The sequence below is a fragment of the Vanellus vanellus genome (assembly GCF_965231255.1).
Source record: "Vanellus vanellus genome assembly, chromosome: 14".
Classification (NCBI taxonomy): Eukaryota; Metazoa; Chordata; class Aves; order Charadriiformes; family Charadriidae; genus Vanellus; species Vanellus vanellus.
Genome location: NC_138919.1, coordinates 9,755,360 through 9,774,380, shown reverse-complemented (window position 1 = coordinate 9,774,380; position 19,021 = coordinate 9,755,360). Strand labels below are relative to the sequence as shown.

General features: G+C 42.5%; 1 protein-coding gene across 1 annotated transcript in view; it reads right to left on the bottom strand.

Annotated features, from left to right (window-relative positions):
- The window catches only part of XYLT1 (xylosyltransferase 1), a gene marked incomplete at both ends in the record, with an annotated part of 207,026 nt that overhangs the window by 137,062 nt on the left and 50,943 nt on the right, over positions 1 to 19,021 (bottom strand). The window contains one exon of the mRNA XM_082490446.1: positions 13,037 to 13,075. Within this exon, the coding sequence (XP_082346572.1) occupies positions 13,037 to 13,075 (39 nt within the window). The remainder of the gene's footprint in view (positions 1 to 13,036; positions 13,076 to 19,021) is intronic.

Sequence of the window (19,021 nt, the reverse complement as noted above, 5' to 3'; positions counted from 1 at the left end):
ATTTAAACGGCATGGCCTTCAGAGTGAATTTTCAGGTAATGGTCAAAAGTGGCATTAGACCTGTGGATCAGTCATGATACTGGCACTTTGTGTAAAAATAAAACAAATCAGGTCTTTACTATCTTCTTTCACTGCATGGTAAAGGAACAGCTTCCAAACCAGTGTGTGTATCGTGGTGTATGATATACAGGAAAAAACTGTTGCTTCTAAGATGGAACCAGAATTTACAAAAAAAAAAATTATCAATGGTAGTACAACAGAAAACAGTGGGAATTTATATTAAAATATTTTTATATATAGTACATATCCAGACACAATCTAAAAATGCCTGTAACATGAAAGCGGTCTGCACACCCCTGGATTCGTAGGCACCACACAGGCTCCACTAACTCCACAGAAGTTACTCAGCATTCTGCTGTCACTTGAAGTGAAAGAAGGGTGTAGCGAGGTGGGGGTCAACCTCTTCTCCCAAGTAAAAAGCTATAGAACAAGAGGAAATGGCCTCAAGTTACACCAGGGGAGGTTAAGACTGGATATGGGGAAAAGTTTCTTCACCGAAAGGGTTGTCAAACATTGGAACAGACTGCCCAGGGAAGTGGTGGAATTGCCATCCCTGGAGGTATTTAAAAGACAGGTAGACGTGGTGCTCAGGGACATGGTTTAGTGGTAGTTTTGGCAGTGTCAGCTTGACGGTTGGACTTGATGATCTTAAAGGCCCCTTCCAACCTAGACAATTCTATGACATGACCTGGACTTCTACCTTCTGGTGTCACAAGAAACAGCTACACACCGGAAACCTCTGCTTTTCCATGCAGATGGAAAGCAGAGCCGCTTAGTCAAATACATAGGCTACTCACACACATCTCCTGTAGAAGAGCTCCTCATGGTCACTACTGCAAAGTATGACCCTGACCAAGAGCTTCATTTGAGTTTTAGTTTCTCTGAAACTTTTGTACTTTCCAAGCCCACTGATTTGCCTCAGGTGAGCTGGAATCACACAGGAACTCGCAGCCCTCCTGCAGGAAGCCCAGAGAAGCTCTGCCCAGCAAACATCCACCCACCGAAAACCTGCAGACCTCCCCAGATGCAACCAGAGCAGCTCCTCCTGCGTGGCACAACCCTCAATCTATCAGGTACCTTTTAAATAAGCCACACCATGCTGAACTAAATAATTTCCTTATGAACAGCCAAGTTATACACGTGTTAAATCTTCTACACAAATGACCAAATCACTGACAGTAACAGCACTTGCACATCGACAGCACTTTCTGGCCCAGGCTCCCAAACTGCCATACGACCCAGAGAGTAAAACACCACCAGCCACACCTTATGCTTGGCAGAAAGGGACACCCGCACAGGGTGACACAAGAAATCTGGAGCAGAGACGTCAGTGTGTTTTAACCACATCAAAATTTTAAAAATAAGATAAAAAACATCAACAAGTTTATGTCTTTGTGTCAATTTTGAAAAGCTGGGCTGTAAAGAATACAAAGCTATTTGACTGGAAAAAAAAAGAAAGTATGAATGAGAAAAAATTATGTCAGTCATCAGTTTGATGTCTAAAATAAAAAGGCAATGACCCCCTTTATGCCACATTTCTGTGTTTTCACAGGCAAAGGAATAGGCAGCAGGCCTTGAGAAAGGTTACCACGAGCCTGATCTGGCACTTACTGATAAAGCTTCATTGATTTGTTATTTAAATTGTCTTTCACTTTTTTACCTTTTTTTTTTTTTTAAACTATTAGTCAAGACTAACTTTTTGACCTTTGTAAGGCACTTTGCCCAGCTACCAAGCACCATGATAAAAGTGCCAACGAAAGTTCAAAGCTGAGCTGCCAGAAAGGCGCTCTGGAAGCAGCGATCAAACAGCGCATGTTTCCTGCCTACTAAGAAACCAAACACCGGTGAAGGCCACAACCAAATTAGCATCTAGATAACTTGCAAATAATGAACTTAGTGCCTGCGAAAGGACACTAAGTGCTTGCTCTTCTAGTATCGTGATTTTATTATCAGAGATTATTAAAAATATTGTTTTCTGTATGTGAACTCGAACGAGGGGACAGACATATTATAAGCAATTACAAACATTAGGTAACATTTGCTACATAGGATAAAGTACAAGTAAATGCCGAAAGACACAGGAACAAAGACATAGCAATAAAAATTCTTTCTGGTTCCTGTGAATTCATGGAATAATACACATAATAAGTTATATTACACATAAACAGCAAGAAGAAAACTATTTCAGGGCTACAAGCGTTTTAAAGCTGACTCTCCAAGCAGAGCCAGGAGCTTATCAAACCTGCTTGTAGCACAACCCTGCTTGGAAGTTCCTCTTCAAGCTTGGCTTTGCTGTAACACATACAAATTATTAGCCCATTACAAATGTCAGCTCCTAGCACTTGCTACGTAACAGAAGCCAGAACCACAGGTTCCCCTACCACTATTTTAATCTTGATTTTAATCTTAAAACTGCAGGTTTTTTCTCCAGTTTACCAGCACATACAAAATAGAGAAACAGTCCTGCAACAAGGACGAAATGACCCTTCCTGCAAGGGACAGCACAGCCCACGCTCTCCAAAGTCCCACCGCCCCGCCTGGGCGGCACAGGGCAGCGTGGCCAGGGCGCCCCGGGATGCCGGCACAGAGGGCTTGAACCCTCCCAGCCTAAGGAGAGGGTCCCTCTGGGGCTCCCACCTCTTGGGCAAGTGCTCCCCATGGAGGTAAATCCCACCCCTTTGACAGAAAGGAGCAAGCCTTAGCAGCGTGTTGTCTTTGGTTTTGTTTTTCTCTGAGAACGGATGTAAGCAACGCTTTGGGGTGATGGGCTGCGAATGCCAAACAGCCAGAGAGGGCACATTACGGCTCTGCCCGAGGGCTGCAGTGGTGCGAGATTCAGAAAACTCACATTCTCGGTATTTTCACTGCATGACAGATTTTGCTAATCCTGTTCTGAGGCTGTCAGCTCTCTACACGCACACAATGCACACAGCTTAGGCAATAACACAGGGTCTGGCTTTAGCTTTGAAAGGCAAGCCTCAAATTCAGATGCTCTGCTGATTACTGGACACAGACTCCAAATGCTCACACTCCTCAGATAACCTTATCTAATGTATAGCTTGCTGTGGCTGGACGCAGTCGAAACATACCTGATAGAGTGCAGGGCTGCCTATGTGACTGGACGCAACGCTTCATGGACCCGGCCACCCCTGTTGTCATGGCTGGGACGCCACAAAGAAGTGCTGAAGGGGAGGGAGAGCAGCTGGTGCGTGTGGGACATGCTGTTTCTACAGCCAAAATGCCCCATTTGGCCTGGGCCAGTGCAAGATTTTCAGTCACGGAAATGACATTGAACCACCAAGACAGACATAGAGGTGCTGGAGCATGTCCAGAGAAGGGCAAAGCTGGCGAGGGGTTTGAAGAACAAGTCTTATGAGGAGCAGCTGAAGGAACAGGGGTTGTTCAGCCTGGAGAAAAGGAGGCTCAGGGGAGACCTTATCACTCTCTACAACTACCTGAAGAGAGGCTGTAGAGAGGTGGGGGTTGACCTCATCTCACTAGTAATAAGCAATAGGTCAAGAGACAACGGCCTCAAGTTACACCAGGGGAGATTTTGATCGGATATTAGGAAAAATTTCTTCACTGAAAGGGTTGTCAAACATTGGAACAGGCTGCCCAGGGAAGTGGTGGAGTCACCATCCCTGGAGGTATTTAAAACACATGTAGACGTTGTGCCTAGGGACATGGTTCAGTGGTGGTTTTGGCAGCATTAGGTTAATGGTTGGACTAGATCTTAAAGGTCCCTTTCAGCCTAGACAATTCTATGATTCACACTGTTCCCAGTGGTATTAACAAGGGTCCAGACCTGCAAGTCAAGTCACAATTTTGGTGTCTTTTTCCTGAAGAACAAATATAGGGAACATTTCAACTAATCAAAGATTATTAGCTTACTTCCTAATTCACCACAAAAAAGTGTTTTCAGACAAATTCCATCACTAGCACCCGTGGGAGTAACAACCAACCAATTGTCACTCTCTAGTCCAGTGCCTCAGCATCATCATCAACTGCAACAATAAACATTTTGGTAAGTCGAGACAATAAAACATTTGCATCTTTTTTCTTTTAAATCTTGCTTTGGCTTCAGGACTGCGATCTATCCAGTTGCAGTGATTTTCCTAAACAGAACACAAAACACAGGAGTATGTAAGACAGATGTTAGCTCCATATCTCTATTGGGTTTACCAGCTACTAATACACTTTTATTGGCAGCCTATGGCCCAGTTAATTCCTCTTCTAGCGATACCAGTGAACTCTGACAATAAGGCAAAACTACAGGGACTGCAAAGCTACATCAACAAGTCTGTAAAACAAGGTACTCGCAGGAGAAGGAAGGTTAATGTGAAAAAGCACACATGCAATCTGTGCAGCAGCCCAGGCATGAGAGCAAAAGAACCTTCCGCAGAATTTGTCAAACTTCTGTAAATCGATAGCAACAGTTTTGGACATAGGTTCTCCTTGTACTGTGGTCTCCAGTAGTTAGAGGACTAGGTAGTTACAAAACCAGAAAAATTCTTGGGGTGTTACATGAAAGTGGATGTAGCCACTTCAAAGTTGCCCTGGCTACAAAATTATTGTAACCAGATCTGGAAAACGCTGCATGCAACACACAGCGGTACATGTCTATATTTATCCAATTATTATCTGATTGTTTTTGAGAAATTATTTGTGCATTTTTATTTTCTGTGCTATGCTTCACCACCCAAAAAATAGAATTATTACTTTAAACCACTTTCCTACAGAAGAGCTATTTATAACATTGAGGTCTAATCCCAGTGTAACCAGAGGAAGAGAAAATTGCAGTGGGAAGGGAACAAAAAAAAAAAAACAAAAAAAAAAACCAAAACCAACCCAGCATCACAAAAGCTTTTTCAGTTGCATTTACCTGTAGCTGTTACAGAAAGTGAAATAAACCAGAAACAGACCTCACATTGCAGTAGCATTTCAAACCGCTCGGAAAGTGAAAGGCGTCCCAGATGTCTCCCAAGAAATGCTGCACAGAGAACACCACACAAGCAGTAACATCAGACACCGGTCACCTGCATGTAGGTGCTGCACAACCTTCCACAACTACGCACCAGCTGCACTGGTAACTTGACCTGCATTTTACTCACTGCTCACATTAATACAGTAAGTCACCTCCTCAGCCAGGATAATCCGACACTGCTCCACTTCAGTCAGGAGAGGCACAGTGAATTACTCACCAGAGGATCCAGTCCACTGTATGCAAAAGGGCTCCAAATATGCTTTAAACTACTGCAACAGAACAGCTGGTTTTATGTAAGAAATGAAGACATGATATACAGTGGGACTTCAAGGAAAAGCCTCCCTGCAGTCAGCTGCATTTCAGTGGGTGCTTGTAATTAAGCTCTCAAATGTTAGCCTAGGAGGTGTTAAACGGGGATCTACTTAACATTTAACTGGCAAATAATGTGTAAATTCCTCCTATCTTGTTGTTCTGACACTAAGGGATGCGCAGGAGAAAGGAAACAGCCATAAAACTCTTTACAGCTGCTCACTGCAATACCGCACCTGCCACAAATACATACTGTATTTGCAATCTGTGAGATATGAAGTACTTTTTTATTTCTAGATATATTTATCAGAACAACATCTAGATGTATCTCACTTAAAGAATGGCAACAGATACCCAAGGATTCAATTAGTTTCAAAATATTTTGGTTTGTTGGCACAATTCTCTATTTGCTATCAGAACAGTTCTGTATTACAGCTTTATTTAAGCAATCAGCCAGAGCTCATACTATCAAATACTAATCTTTTATACTTTAGCCCAGTTAACATTATTCTGGAATAATCAAGAATTTTCCTGTTCTGTAATGTCACTTGAAGTGCAGAGCATGACAACATACAATAGCTTTACTGTACAGCAGAGACAGGGTCATAACGAACCGTTTGGTTCTGATGGTAATTGATTATAATTAATGTAATTTATGTATCTTCCCTTCTGCCAATTTGCCCTATACAATAAAAACTGGGAAGGCCAGAACTAAATTTTACAATTCTCTTTCCATCAGAGGCTAAATACTTAACAAACATTAGCTATTGCTGGTAAGCATTTTGAACACTGTGCAAATTAAAAGCGTACTGGCAAATCAGCTTCTGCTGGGAAATATCACAATTCTCATATCTTTTTAAGATCTTAGCTTGGGAGCATAAGGCTTTGGTAGGTGTACGGCTGAAAATATTAATAATTATAGATAACTGCATAAGAGCACCTCATGCTCCCGAAGCTGCATCGTGCATGAATGGACTTAGGGACAATTAGAAACTTCCCTGTTTCAAGAAAGCACAAGAATATTTTCTCAAATGAGTATTAAAAGGGACAGACAACCCACTGGACAGATACTTCTGGGAACAAAAAAAACCCAACTCACAGCTGACATCCAGAGAATGTGAGCTATAGTTCAGGCTCAATTAAATGAAAGCAAGGATGCTTAGCAAGCTCTGGATGCAGAGTTCAGAGATGAGTTCAAAATACCATCCTGTCCATCACAGACCTTCCCTTCTGCATGTGCCGGGTCTGGGAAATTTGCCCAATCTGTACCTCTCGAAGAGGAAATTTCATTCTCAGTGCTGTCCATGGGACAGATTTTATAAAGTCCAAGTGGACTGAAAACATGCTGAAAATATCAAATGTCCTCCTCTTTTTTTTTTTTTTTTAAGGAGTTTCATGTAAAATTCAAGTTTCACAGCATTGGTAGGAAGGAATCCAAGCGACACGTGGTGTGTACCCTCTTCATGCAGCAGACACTTGTGAAGGAGTCCATTGGCCTTCAATGCCCAACTTCTTACAGTTTGGTCACAGAAATAATGCAGAAAACAGGGGCTGGAGATGAGAGTTCAAAGCCATATGCTCTTCCTTTCTTTCTCTCTCTCTCAAACATGGCTGAATTGCCAACAATGACTGTGTGCGTAACAGAAGTTAAAACTTCCCAAAACGCTGCATGAGACTATACCTAGGTATCTTTAGTGCAAATCATATCCAATTAATGCTGCAGAGTATTTCCCACCTATATCCAAAAAGGACCCACTCAGCACATACATTTGAAAGATGCATTCTCCTAAAAAGACCTAAATTCTCTTTCTTGGGTGACTTAACAATGGAGACATTTCTAGTTGTTGTGTTTCTGGGCTTGTCTTTGCCAAAATCAGTGTATCTGATTATTAGTCAATAAAAGCTCAGCAATTTGACTGCATTGGATGTTTCTATGGGGACTACATTACAAAGATTTCAGAGGTAAGCTTGTATTTTCATGTTTCTCAGCTGGAAGGAAAACATGCTGTTTCCTCTTCACTTTAATTGAGGATTTTCCCTTCTGCTGTCAAAGTGAGCACAGTCACCAAAAGAAATTATGGCATTTTCCTCAGTGGTCATCTATCCCATAAGCATTTCGGCTCTTTACTCACTTCAGCACCTTATGAAATGGCACGTGCCCCTCCTTGCCCCCAGAACTAATGAGTTAGAAGAAAAATATTTATCTGCATTTTGAAAAGCAAGTACCCTGGAAGTTTACTTTATCTTCACAAAATGATTTTATGAAAGACTCCGTATTTATGGTGTTACCAATCACAATTGCTTTGTCACAAAAACTGCAAGACACACTTTTTCCACAGGCTCCAAGATTCCTGAATTCATGTTTTTTTCATTAATATTGACTAAAACTTGAGAAATCCCTAAGTTTCTAACCTGTGCAGTAACCATAAGATTCAGAAATAAACCCAAACACACCCAAAACCAGAGCCGCGAAAGATTCAGAGTACTATTTTTAGTCATATGCTTTTAAAAATAGTTTCCCCAATTATTAAATGATTCTTTTTCCATTTGATACTCTAACAATTAACTCAGGGAGTATTTCTGTTCTTGTTTTTAGTAGTTTTTAGTACCTTTAAGCTTGCGATTTTTACCTACTCTTACTGGGAAATGCTGATGACGTGGCACTTGGGTGAAATCAGCTGTGCAGCCTCCAGTGAAGCAGATGCTGACCAAGTCCATGCACAAAGAGCAAAATGCTCACTTATCCACAATCATCTCCGTTTTAAGATGTGTGATTAGGCAACTTGTATGGCTGCTGCTGCTGCCATACTTGTGCTCTGGATCCAAGCAGGCCTGACAGCACCCCATCGTTCCCGGAAAAAACATGAGTAAAAGGTGCTTGAGCTTTCCAGGCAGCAGCGTGCCTCCAGAGGGCAGACCACAGACCTGGGTCCCTCTTGGCACTCACAGCTGAGGGTAACAGTTTTAAATTTCTGGGTTGAATAGAGTAAATAATTAAAGGTCAAACAACTGAGCACACAATTATTTAGAGAGTCCTATAGGCAATGAAATTATTTGACTCATACCCAACAACAAAGGCATCTCGCCAGGCGCTTGCAAAAAACACACCAAGAGTACGTTTTTGCTGTTCAAAGCGGCCACTTAATTGTAAAGTGCAACACCCACAACAGACTGGCATGCCACAAACCTTCAGTTCTGAGTCTTTTACCGAATTAAGCCAGAAATCAATTTCAGAGAAAGGGATTACAGGATAATAAATACCTTTTAATATGACAATTTTTGTTCCTTACACAATGCTCTCCAGGGTTGGACATTTTTGTTCTAAAAACAGCTAGCTCTTAAAAAGAATTAAATTAAATGGTAGAGAGAACAATAACAACCAGTCTTTACCCCTCGTCTCTTTAGAGGCACTGTTGTTAAAACACAAATTTTGTCTGGGAGCGATCGGCATCTGAGCTGTTCTCAGAGACAAGAGGCTGACATGGGTAAGAGGTACTGAGCCGCTACACTGTGGGCAAGGTACACCCTAATTACGGAAGGGTATGAAAAAGCAGTCTGGTTTTGCTATATTATCACAAGCACACTGCTGCCCATACTCAAGCATCACTATTTACTTCACTAATATGGGAGACCACTTGTGTTCCATGGGAAGAGGCCTTCAAAGCATCTTTCATGCTGGCTCTTTGCCAACATAATCCCCTCTGGACTGGCATCCCCCCTTAGCTAAGGTAACTTTCCAGCTGAAATCCTCCTGGTGTGGCATATGTGGTACACACAATTCTCGTGTTTGGATTCTGAGTGCGCGCGTTATTTCAGCAATCTCCAAGTTTCATGCTTCAGTGGCACCTGGGAACTGCACCCATCACTTAAAGGGAGGCTGCAAGCCACCAGCTACTCTCCCACAAGCAGCTACCTCAGCGAGAGCATCTTCTGGAAACTGCACAGCAAAAATCAGTTCATATTTTGACTTCTAACAACAAAGGAAAAAAATGGCATTCTATATTCTGGGAAGAAGAATTCTAATTTTTATTATCATTATCGTCGTAAGCTTAGAAGAGATGCTGCTGACCTCCAAGCGGTGGAAAACCAACCGCTTACCACACAGACAAGGGTGGCACATCTGCCTGCCACAGGCTCAGCCCGGCACCCCTCAGACAGCGGCTCTCAAGGCAAGTACTGCAGCGCACTCATGCTAGGAATAACATTGGCAAAATGAAAACACGTGGGAATGCTTACCTCCCACAGGTGAAGGCAGATAAGGACTGCAATTGCTGCACCGATTACTCAGTCCCATCACCTGCTACACAGAGCCCTGTTCCCTCCGCCAGCTGCAATACTCCATGGTCCTATATCAGTAAGCCTTAAAAGGCTCCCTAGCATCCCATCACACAACTTTTAACAGTCACAAAGCTACAGCTTTGGAGGGAGACCGATAATGCTCTCTCTAACCCAAAGATGATAACAAACTCCATTGCTCCAAGGGAATGAAAAACTGGGCCAAAATTTATCTCAGAGCTAACTGCTGCAGAAGCCATTGGTATTTCTGTGAAACGAATGATGGGAAGTGTGAAATGCAAACAGCCACAATCTCATTGATGGAGATAACTTCTGAAATCATGAGAAAAGTAGTCACAGAGTCACAGCTGTTTCAGATGTAATATACAACCATCTCAGCTGCTGAAAACAGCTTTCATTCTCTTAGTTTCTTCATTTCTTCTCTCCAAATTACGCTCAGTTTCTCTTTGCATGATAGTGCAGACAAACAAGCCTGAACCTTCAAAAAAAATCCTGACAAAGTGACACTTATCAAACACTTCAAGGATGCTCAGGGGTATCTATTTTTGGCATTAGCACACAGTGAGATTTAGAGATAGGAAATGGGAGGTTTGTTTTCAAAATATTTTTTCCAATACAGTAGACCAAGTTTCTGGGTTTCACCCTAGATGAGTATCATTTTGCAACACAGTGAAAATAAATTTGCCACATCCTACTCTCCCAAATACAGCTGATTAAAGAGCTGTTAATCTGCTGCACCAAATTTATACATTACATGATTCATGCTTGTAACACACCATTTAACATGAAAAAGACTAAAGAATAGTTGTTTGTGACAACAGGGAGAACAGGAACTGCCTGACTGCATCATCTTTTGACACACTATCCCAGCACAGGTAGGTATGAACAAATCAGACCAATCCCCAATGTATTGCTATTGATTAACACGAGTAGTGTGATTTGGCAGGTCCAATTTGAACAAAGTATTTTAATATGCCTCTAAAAGCAAGAGGAACATGAAGGAATTGTGCAAAAATTATTTTGTTTGCAGAAACTGTCTTTTCTTTGGAAAAATATCATCATCTTAGCTCTTAAGTTCACTTACACACAACCCAAAATACATCTTTACAGAGGAATTCAAAGAGATCTGCTGAAGCTGAGCTGTTTGGAAGAGTATCCATTCTCTATTTAGAAGATCACTTGCAGCCATACCTGTAAAATTTTCAACAGCTGTACAGCTGAATGGAAGAGGAGGGAAAGGAGGGGAAATTATATGAAAAACACAGAAGGTCTCCAGAATACGGTCCCCTTTCAACACAAAGCATGGGTTTGAAATGTCAACATTCAAAACACCAACCAAACCAGAGCCAAGACAGGAAACCAGAGGGCAGTGGAGAGAAACTCTTGAACGAGCTGATTCATCCAATCGTGCAGAAAACCACCGAAACGGAGAAGCTGCTCACCAGTCTACTCAACATGTCTGAAATGAATGCAGTGCTACTCTGCTCCCATTTGTCCCCAGAAAAAAAGGAAGAGAACAAAGCATGCAACTTCAGCAAATTTAGGGATTCTTTACTAACCATATTAGTTAACATCCTGTTCAAGATCGCAAAACATTAAAGCTACTGATGCTATTTCTCTCGCAGTGCTTTTACACAGCAAAGATAAAAGAGACACTTGCAGCTAAGACTGTGGCCCAGTCTTGAATTGCTCACTTCTTAGTCCAGATATAAATCAACAACTTCCGCTGCTAAGCGAATGCTTTTGACCACTTCACCTAAACAGAATTATACCCCTGGGAACCCAAGCAAACGATCTGACCTTCAGCTGTAATACCCAGATTTACTTCCACCTCTCAGAGAGACAGTCCCTTCTCTCCCCACCCCAGGACATCTGCCTGGTCTCAGCTCCTACATTTGAGCAGCCCCCAGCAGTCTAGAACACTGTGGGACATGTGTTGCCAAGAAGTAGTTAGTTTTGGCTCTCCTCATCTATTTCAAGGTCAGAAGTAAGCAGCTTTCTACAGAAAATGGATTCAGAAGCAGACGTGGCTTTTAGTAACACTGAAAGAAATAACAACACGCATAAGCATACACTTAATTTCTACCTTAATTATTCATTAAACAATGCATTTACGCCCTCCCTGACCCCAGAAATATTAAAGACCCCTTGAAAGCACAGCAATTTTTGGAGTTACCTGGCACTCTTGCTGACAGTCTTAGCAAAGAGGTAACAGGTCAGAAGACTGATGACATGCAGGTCAGGGAAGATGCAGACTGGCAGGGCAGGACAAGGAAGTGATATGCTGGGGCTGACGACATCACCTCAGGCAGTAATGTGCTGCAGCTGGCAGCTGCGCCAGCTGGAGCTGATGATCTCCCTTTCACCTCCTTCTCCTCCAAGTGTGCAATTCTCTTGCTCATACTCATATGTGCATTCTCCCCTAGTACCTTCACTGACACAGACTGATGCTCTTACTTTATTACTGTGTTGAAATGGTGTAAGTCTTCATTATTACTGTGTATTTCTAGTTCTACATCATGCACGGATTAGTACTTTATTATTTACTCCGTGTTTCGATACACTTTATAACGCGACTGTGTACAACAGTCTTTGTGTGATCCTTCCTTGACAGTTTCGACTCACAAAGGCTTGGCTCCAAAGCCAGGTCCATAAAAAAAGATGTAGTAGGCTTGTTGAAACAAATAACAAAACAGTCAAAAGCCCTCCCCAGAGAAAGGCCAGCAGAAGACAAAGGTAGAAATATTTATGCAATCACTAAGGGACATTGGAAATGTGTGTTCTGAATAAACACACATCTTCAGTATGCAAGTACCATTGCCTTTGCTGTCTCCCAAAGATCACCGAGAATGGAAATCAATGATGCCGCCTTGTTAGAAAACACAAATCAAAGCATCAGTGACTTTGTAAAATCCCTTCTGTCACTTTGACCTTCTGGTGCCAGGCATCTCCACGGATTCATTACCATTCATTGTAATGTCTAAAGAGGAAATCTGCAGCGCAACAGTATTTTAGAGTAACACACTAGCAGTGGGGATCATAACAAAAGCTAGGAAGCTGAGTATACAAAATGAAATGAGAATCCCGTGAATGGATGCTTGCACTGCCTTGAGGACTGTATCCTCTCTTCTAACAACTACAAGTCACTTCTGCTGTTGTCCAACCACACGCCAGGTCTCTACCTCACCGTCCGCACCTACTGTGTCCTGTAAAGAGTCTGGTTCTCTTGTTGCCCAGTCAGTCACGTTGGGAGCTACTGCTGTTACAATTGCACCTTCTCCAGGACCACCAGTTAAATATCATAAGTACGGTGGGCAACAGCAGATGAACCCTCTCTATCAGAGAGTCTCTTGTAAGAAAGAAGTGGGGGAGGGGGGTGGTACTAACCTGAGTCTCCAGGCTGGTGTAGGGACTAGGAGGTTCAATCTACAAAAAGAGCAGACAGAAACAGCCATTACTCTGGAATAGCGGAAAAGAAGTTGTCTTGAGCCATTACTGCTACGGAGTAGCAATGTTAGGAACAAACACACCTACTCAAAGATTTATTCTTTTTTTTTAAAAGAGCTCCTCCTTTTCCAGATGTCCTACCATCACACAGGAATTACACGATCTCAATAATATTTGCATGAGTGAAGGAAGTTGCAGTAACTGGAGTATACCAGAAACAGATTAGCTACAAAATAACTCAAGGCCACACACAGACCCTTGCATCTTTGATTTACTCCTTTGTTACATTTCTTTCTTAGATGACAATTGGTAATCCTGGTGCTCCTGTAATTTCAAAGTGTTAGAATCTTTTCAGAAAGTTGATTAGTACTTGATGATGATGATAGGGTTGGCCATGTCCTTGGCAAAACTTTTGCTCGCTACAGCTGCAGTGACACCATGGTTGCTTTGTTTTCCATTAAAATTTCATCCCGATTAATGTTTCTCTCTAGCTCTGCACATTATAGGTGCAAGTGCACTATGCATTTTCTTCATAATGGCATATTCCTTGGTGTCAAAATCTGAACTCTTAAACTTGGCTTGGCCAGAGGATTCAAACCTCATTAAAGAGCTTCTAAACACAAAAGCACAAAATTTGTCTATTTAGCTAGTTAATTAAGAGGTTAGAAGGAGATAACATCCCTACAGGAGACTTCATCAATAGTGTTCTGGGATTAGTACTCAAGCAAAATCTTTAAAGGAACATCTTTTAAAGTATAAGGGACATTTAAAACCTCAGTCCTGCTGGTCCAGGTATTACCCTGCAAGGTCTCGCTTTCTACAACATCCTGTTTAATTGGAAAGCCTAACAGAGTGGAACCAGGTCAATGATGCTTTCTCTTTAATCCATCACATCTATCCAAATTAGACAGCTTTAGTTTAGTAGAGTAAATTCTTGTCTGTCAGATTATCAGGCTCCTGAGACTAATTTTGAGTTTTGATATCCCCAGACACTCAGGTCGTTGTGACTCTCACTTTGGCTAAACCACAGAACAGAATGAAGAAAAAAATCTGGCTTTCCTCCAAGAAACTATATATTCCTTTGACTTTTAATTATGCCTATAAAGCAGCTTTTGGTTTAATATTCATTGTAAATACACTAATGAAGAAATAAGCTATTAACACAGGAAAAAAGTCAAGGAGGAAAGGCCTTGAAACCCTCGATACATCTGTCCTCCACTCAGTAAATCACGGGCCAGGCAGCACGCTGTGCCCAGCTGAAAAAGTCCATGATCACCTCTGTCATACTGTTAACTTAAATGTAATCTTTCATCAATGTGTTCTAACACCAGAGTACCGTTATTATACACATGTAGTAGATATTATCAACTGGCCAAATGATATCAAGACTGGAAGGAGACTGAGAAACCTCAGTGAAATCCAAGTATCATGTCATCAGCTAATCGGGGGGGGGGGGGGGGGGGGCGGGGAGCGGGAATCATCTGAAGGTGAGAGAAGAGGGGAGAGGAATCTTGTCATTGGATGGCTTTACATTTCTAAAGATAAATCATGTCAGCACTCACAGCTCCTCTCTTACAGATTTAGCAGGGATAAACTCATCCATTTTGCAGCTGGACTCTAAGTGATGCTAGTTTGGTCACAACATTGGCCTACATTGTCCCACTCACATTTATATCATAGCAGGAAGATCACAATACTGGCAGGTGTGTGTGGCAGATAGAATACAAAACTTGTTTAAATAGAAAGAGCAAAATACTACTGTAACAAAGAATGGCCCAGCTGCACTGACTCCCCTTTGGGAGATCATCTGGATTTTCTCAGTCACTGCCAATTTGATTGCAGACAAAAGCTTTTTCAGCATGTACTGTTCACTTCCAAATGACATTATTTCTATAACAGGAAACAGCTACTGTATGTATAAAACATCCTGGAAAGACCAGGGGATTCCTGTAATAGATAAGGCTTCAGACTATTTAAAAGCCAGTCAAATGAAGTCCAATACTTGCTGAAGAGAACAGATTTTCTTTGGAAACTATTAATTTCAAAAGCTTTCTTGACTATAGAAAATTGTAAATAAAAACCAGGTTTTGAACACCGTTATTTCACCATATGGAACATGGTACATCAGCATGGGACAATTAAACTGTGATGCTACATTTTTTCCTGTTTATTTTCCTCCTCATCATTTTGGCTATGGCTGTGTTAACCTATACTGTAGCCATTGTGCAGGGAACCTGTACTGTAGTATTGTGGGGGGTACCTGTTTCTCCCCATCATTAGGAACATACATCATTCATCCACATGACATGATGTTTGCTTTGGAATTATCTGAGAAAAAAAATGAAGCTTGACTTTTATGGGCAAAAGCGGGAACAAAGCAGGTAAATTTCTCCTTCTCCATCTCACACTTTGCACCAGCACAATTGCTAGAGATGGTGCAGGTTTTGGGGGTGGGGTTCTCCCTTTCTCCCAACAGTGGTTCACATGGTGTGACATCGCTGCCTCTCAGCATCCACTGACTGCGAAACAAAAGATGAAGAGACTTTGCCGGTTTGTTTCTGGATGCCACCTCTGCCTTGCACAGAGGCCACTTCTTTTACTCAGCACCCAGCTGCCCACTCTACTTTTCAGCTTCACCCACACAGTTACAGGTCCCGCACTCATTACACCTCTCAGAGCTGACCTGAAGGTCCCCAAAACACAACCACAGAGAATGCATCCCAATTCTCTTTAAGCCAGGCAATAAGGAAGCTGAGGAGGGTGGAGGAGGGAGGACATAAACAGTCAAATTCAGTTTTCAACTGCAAAAAATAGTTTTAAAATTCGAGCTCAATGTCAGAAACTTAAAGATTTTCACTCTTACTGTAGGAAGAAGGCATGTCCTTTAAGTTATATGCATATCACTAGTGCCAATAAGTATGTCACATTTGGGTAAATTCCACTGTTCTCCAGCTCCTGTGAGCAGCCTGACGCACAGTCACGTATGGTAATGTGCATGGAATAGCCCGCGTGTGAGGGATGAGGGTATGCACTATTTTTTTTTTTTTTAAGTTACAACCTCTGTACTTTGTCCAACCTGCCTGCTCTCATTGATTATTAGCTGCTAATGAAAGGTCCGAGTCAAAGAGCAAAGCTATCACTCATTCACATCTATGCACAGAAACACTAAGGAACAAACAGCAGAACAACCAGCACCATTCTGAGCAAAGTTTCACTTGGTCTGTATATGTTCCAGTTAAACTCTACCAGGTTTCAGCAGCCTGGCACACTACCACAAGAGTTGTAAAAAGTAAACTCCAGGGACATTAGCAATCATCCCATCCGAAATTTCAGACTGCCATTTTTCAAGTGCTATGAATCATTAGTCTCCAGCGCTTGTGATCAAATGAAATGTTTAGTGGAATTGGAGTGTAAACACAGTATGACATTGCTATATAAATGGCATGACACATTTACCACATTTAACGATTGATCAGGATAAGACTGTTTACTATTGGAAGTACTGAGTACAGCAGCTCTGGTCCGAGGTTTGGTCACCGGATTTTTCATAAAGGGTTGTCTCACTCAATTACAGGAAAGAGACAGCAGTTTTAATAGACATTGCAACTTTCCCAAAACAAAACTAAAGGATCGGAAGACTCAGAGGAACTGAGGTACAGATGAATTAAATGACTATTCCAAAGTCACAGAGGAAATATGAGAGAAATCCCTAAGTCAGTGTCTAGGACCCTGACCACAAGACATGTCTCTCTCCCATGCCACAAAAAATGTTTTTCTAGCACCATTTCAAGACACATCAGGTTTGAACATGGTAACAATCTACGCCTCACTCTGATCACACACATTTTTGGTGGTGGTGCAAGACTAACTGCTTAGACCCAGCAAAATGCTGTTGGCTGCACTGGACCCAATCCTGCAGACATGCCTTGTGCTCGCTGCCCCTTCCATCACTTCTGGACTACATGGTTTACGTTCCTGTGCAGCTCTGTTCAGCTTTGATGAGCATGGCAGGCAACTGAAAAGCCTTTTTTTTTTTTTAACTTGACGGGCTGATTTTCACTCAGTTTCTCATCACTTCTCTCCATCCCCAAAGACAGCATGGATCTGCATGTGGCCTGGCACAGGGTGGTGGCTCCCCAGCAGCAGTGCCAGTGGCCCTCGCCCCAGAACCACAGCACTCACACTGCAGCAGTTTTTGCACCCACGTTTTGTCCAGCCAGGCCCTGACCCGCACAGGGGAACCAAACCAGCTTGAATGGTTCTTTCTACATTTTATTTATTTGTTCTGTGTCATTTTACAGCTGAATCAGTGCCTTCACCCAGCTCATGATGCAAGCAAGGAGAGCTGTGCTGGCACAGCAAGGGGGTGGCCAGCAAAGCCAGGACGGGGAAGACGTGAAGGAAGAGCCAGCAGTTGGGGACAGGGTAGGGAGGCAAGTAACAGTAACAAATTCCAGCGTCACCACCAAATACTTTTTCCCATGAAACCACAGTTTTGGACAAAGACACAAAACATTCACCTAAAAAGCGACATTTCACACGTCCTCCCCAACAGCTCTGTTGCCTGCAAGGCAGGACCACATAACAGCAGCTCCCTGTGCGGGCAGTGCTGTTTTTACAAATTGCAGTTGAGAGCTAGAGCTATCCCAGGGCACAGTGGCTTCGTCTCTTCTGCTGACTCATTTTATCACCCAGGGGTTTGTTAGCCTGCCAGCCTGTGGTTCCTATCCTACGCTAAAATTTGGCTCAAAACCTTTGTATATTCACAGAAACAAAAAAACAAAACACAACAACAGCATGGGAAGGAACATCCTGGGCTGTCCTTTCCCCACGTTTCTACCCCTCTCTCAATTAATGAGGGGGAACACAAATCGGGTAACCTCCCACGCTTCGCAAGGACAGCAGCAGCATGGGAGCAGCACCCTGGGCACCAACGCACAGTTTCCCTGCAGGCAGAGAGGGTGCAGCATGTCCCTGCTACAAACCCCAGCACCTTATTACAGGAAGTGTTGAGTAACCTTAACTGTAACCCTTATATCTAAGTCACATTAACGGCCACCTCTACACCACCAGCTGGCTCACAGACACACGCTGACTTACTTGGTGAAGAGGGACTTCCTGCAGCACCAGTACAGCCAGCCGGGGTGGGAGCCGCCAGCCGGGGTACAGACAATCCTCAAGTCACCCAGCTCATGTCCTTGTACTGCAGGGCAGAGGCATCATGGCAGCAACATGTCCAATGTGTTTAGGCAGTTTCTAAGGGGCAGGGCTTTGAGCAACAGGATGTCATTTAGATAGCAAGAAAATAACACCCAAAAACGCTCTTGCAGATCAGCTTTTTAATCACACCGACCACAATCATAAGCTGCACCAATGTCTGTGAGTGCTGACTTGAGGGGAAGGGTAAGGGGGAGCATTACCAGGGTGGTCTGCACAGTACTAGCCTGATTATTTTTTTTTTTTGTCTTAGCATCACTTCACAGGCTCCTTAAGAGTGTTTGTATAAAGAGGAAAAGATGGGAAGGACTCACTAGTACTAATGTACCCGATCCTCTGTGTAACTGCTTTGCAAAGGATCCTTTCAAGGAAATACACCAATTCAATAAAAATCTCAGCTTGTCATCCCAGGCCACAAATCATAATTTTATTATTTCTGCTGGACATCTTGACACGCATTCAGAAGGCTCTAGTACACAGGTGTAAATGCTATTTGACTTCTTTTTCCTCCTCCAAAAGGCAGCTAGAAGAAAGGATAAAGACTATAGAGAATGTTTCCTACTATGCATTAAGAACAATTAATCAATGACAGACTGCATCTTGAAATGCCAAGACTGGAAAATAGCACATTTGCACCATTTTTTTCCCCCACTAACATCCTTTGAATGAATAGTGGTTCTCAGGAAGAAATTACTGTTATCAATGTAC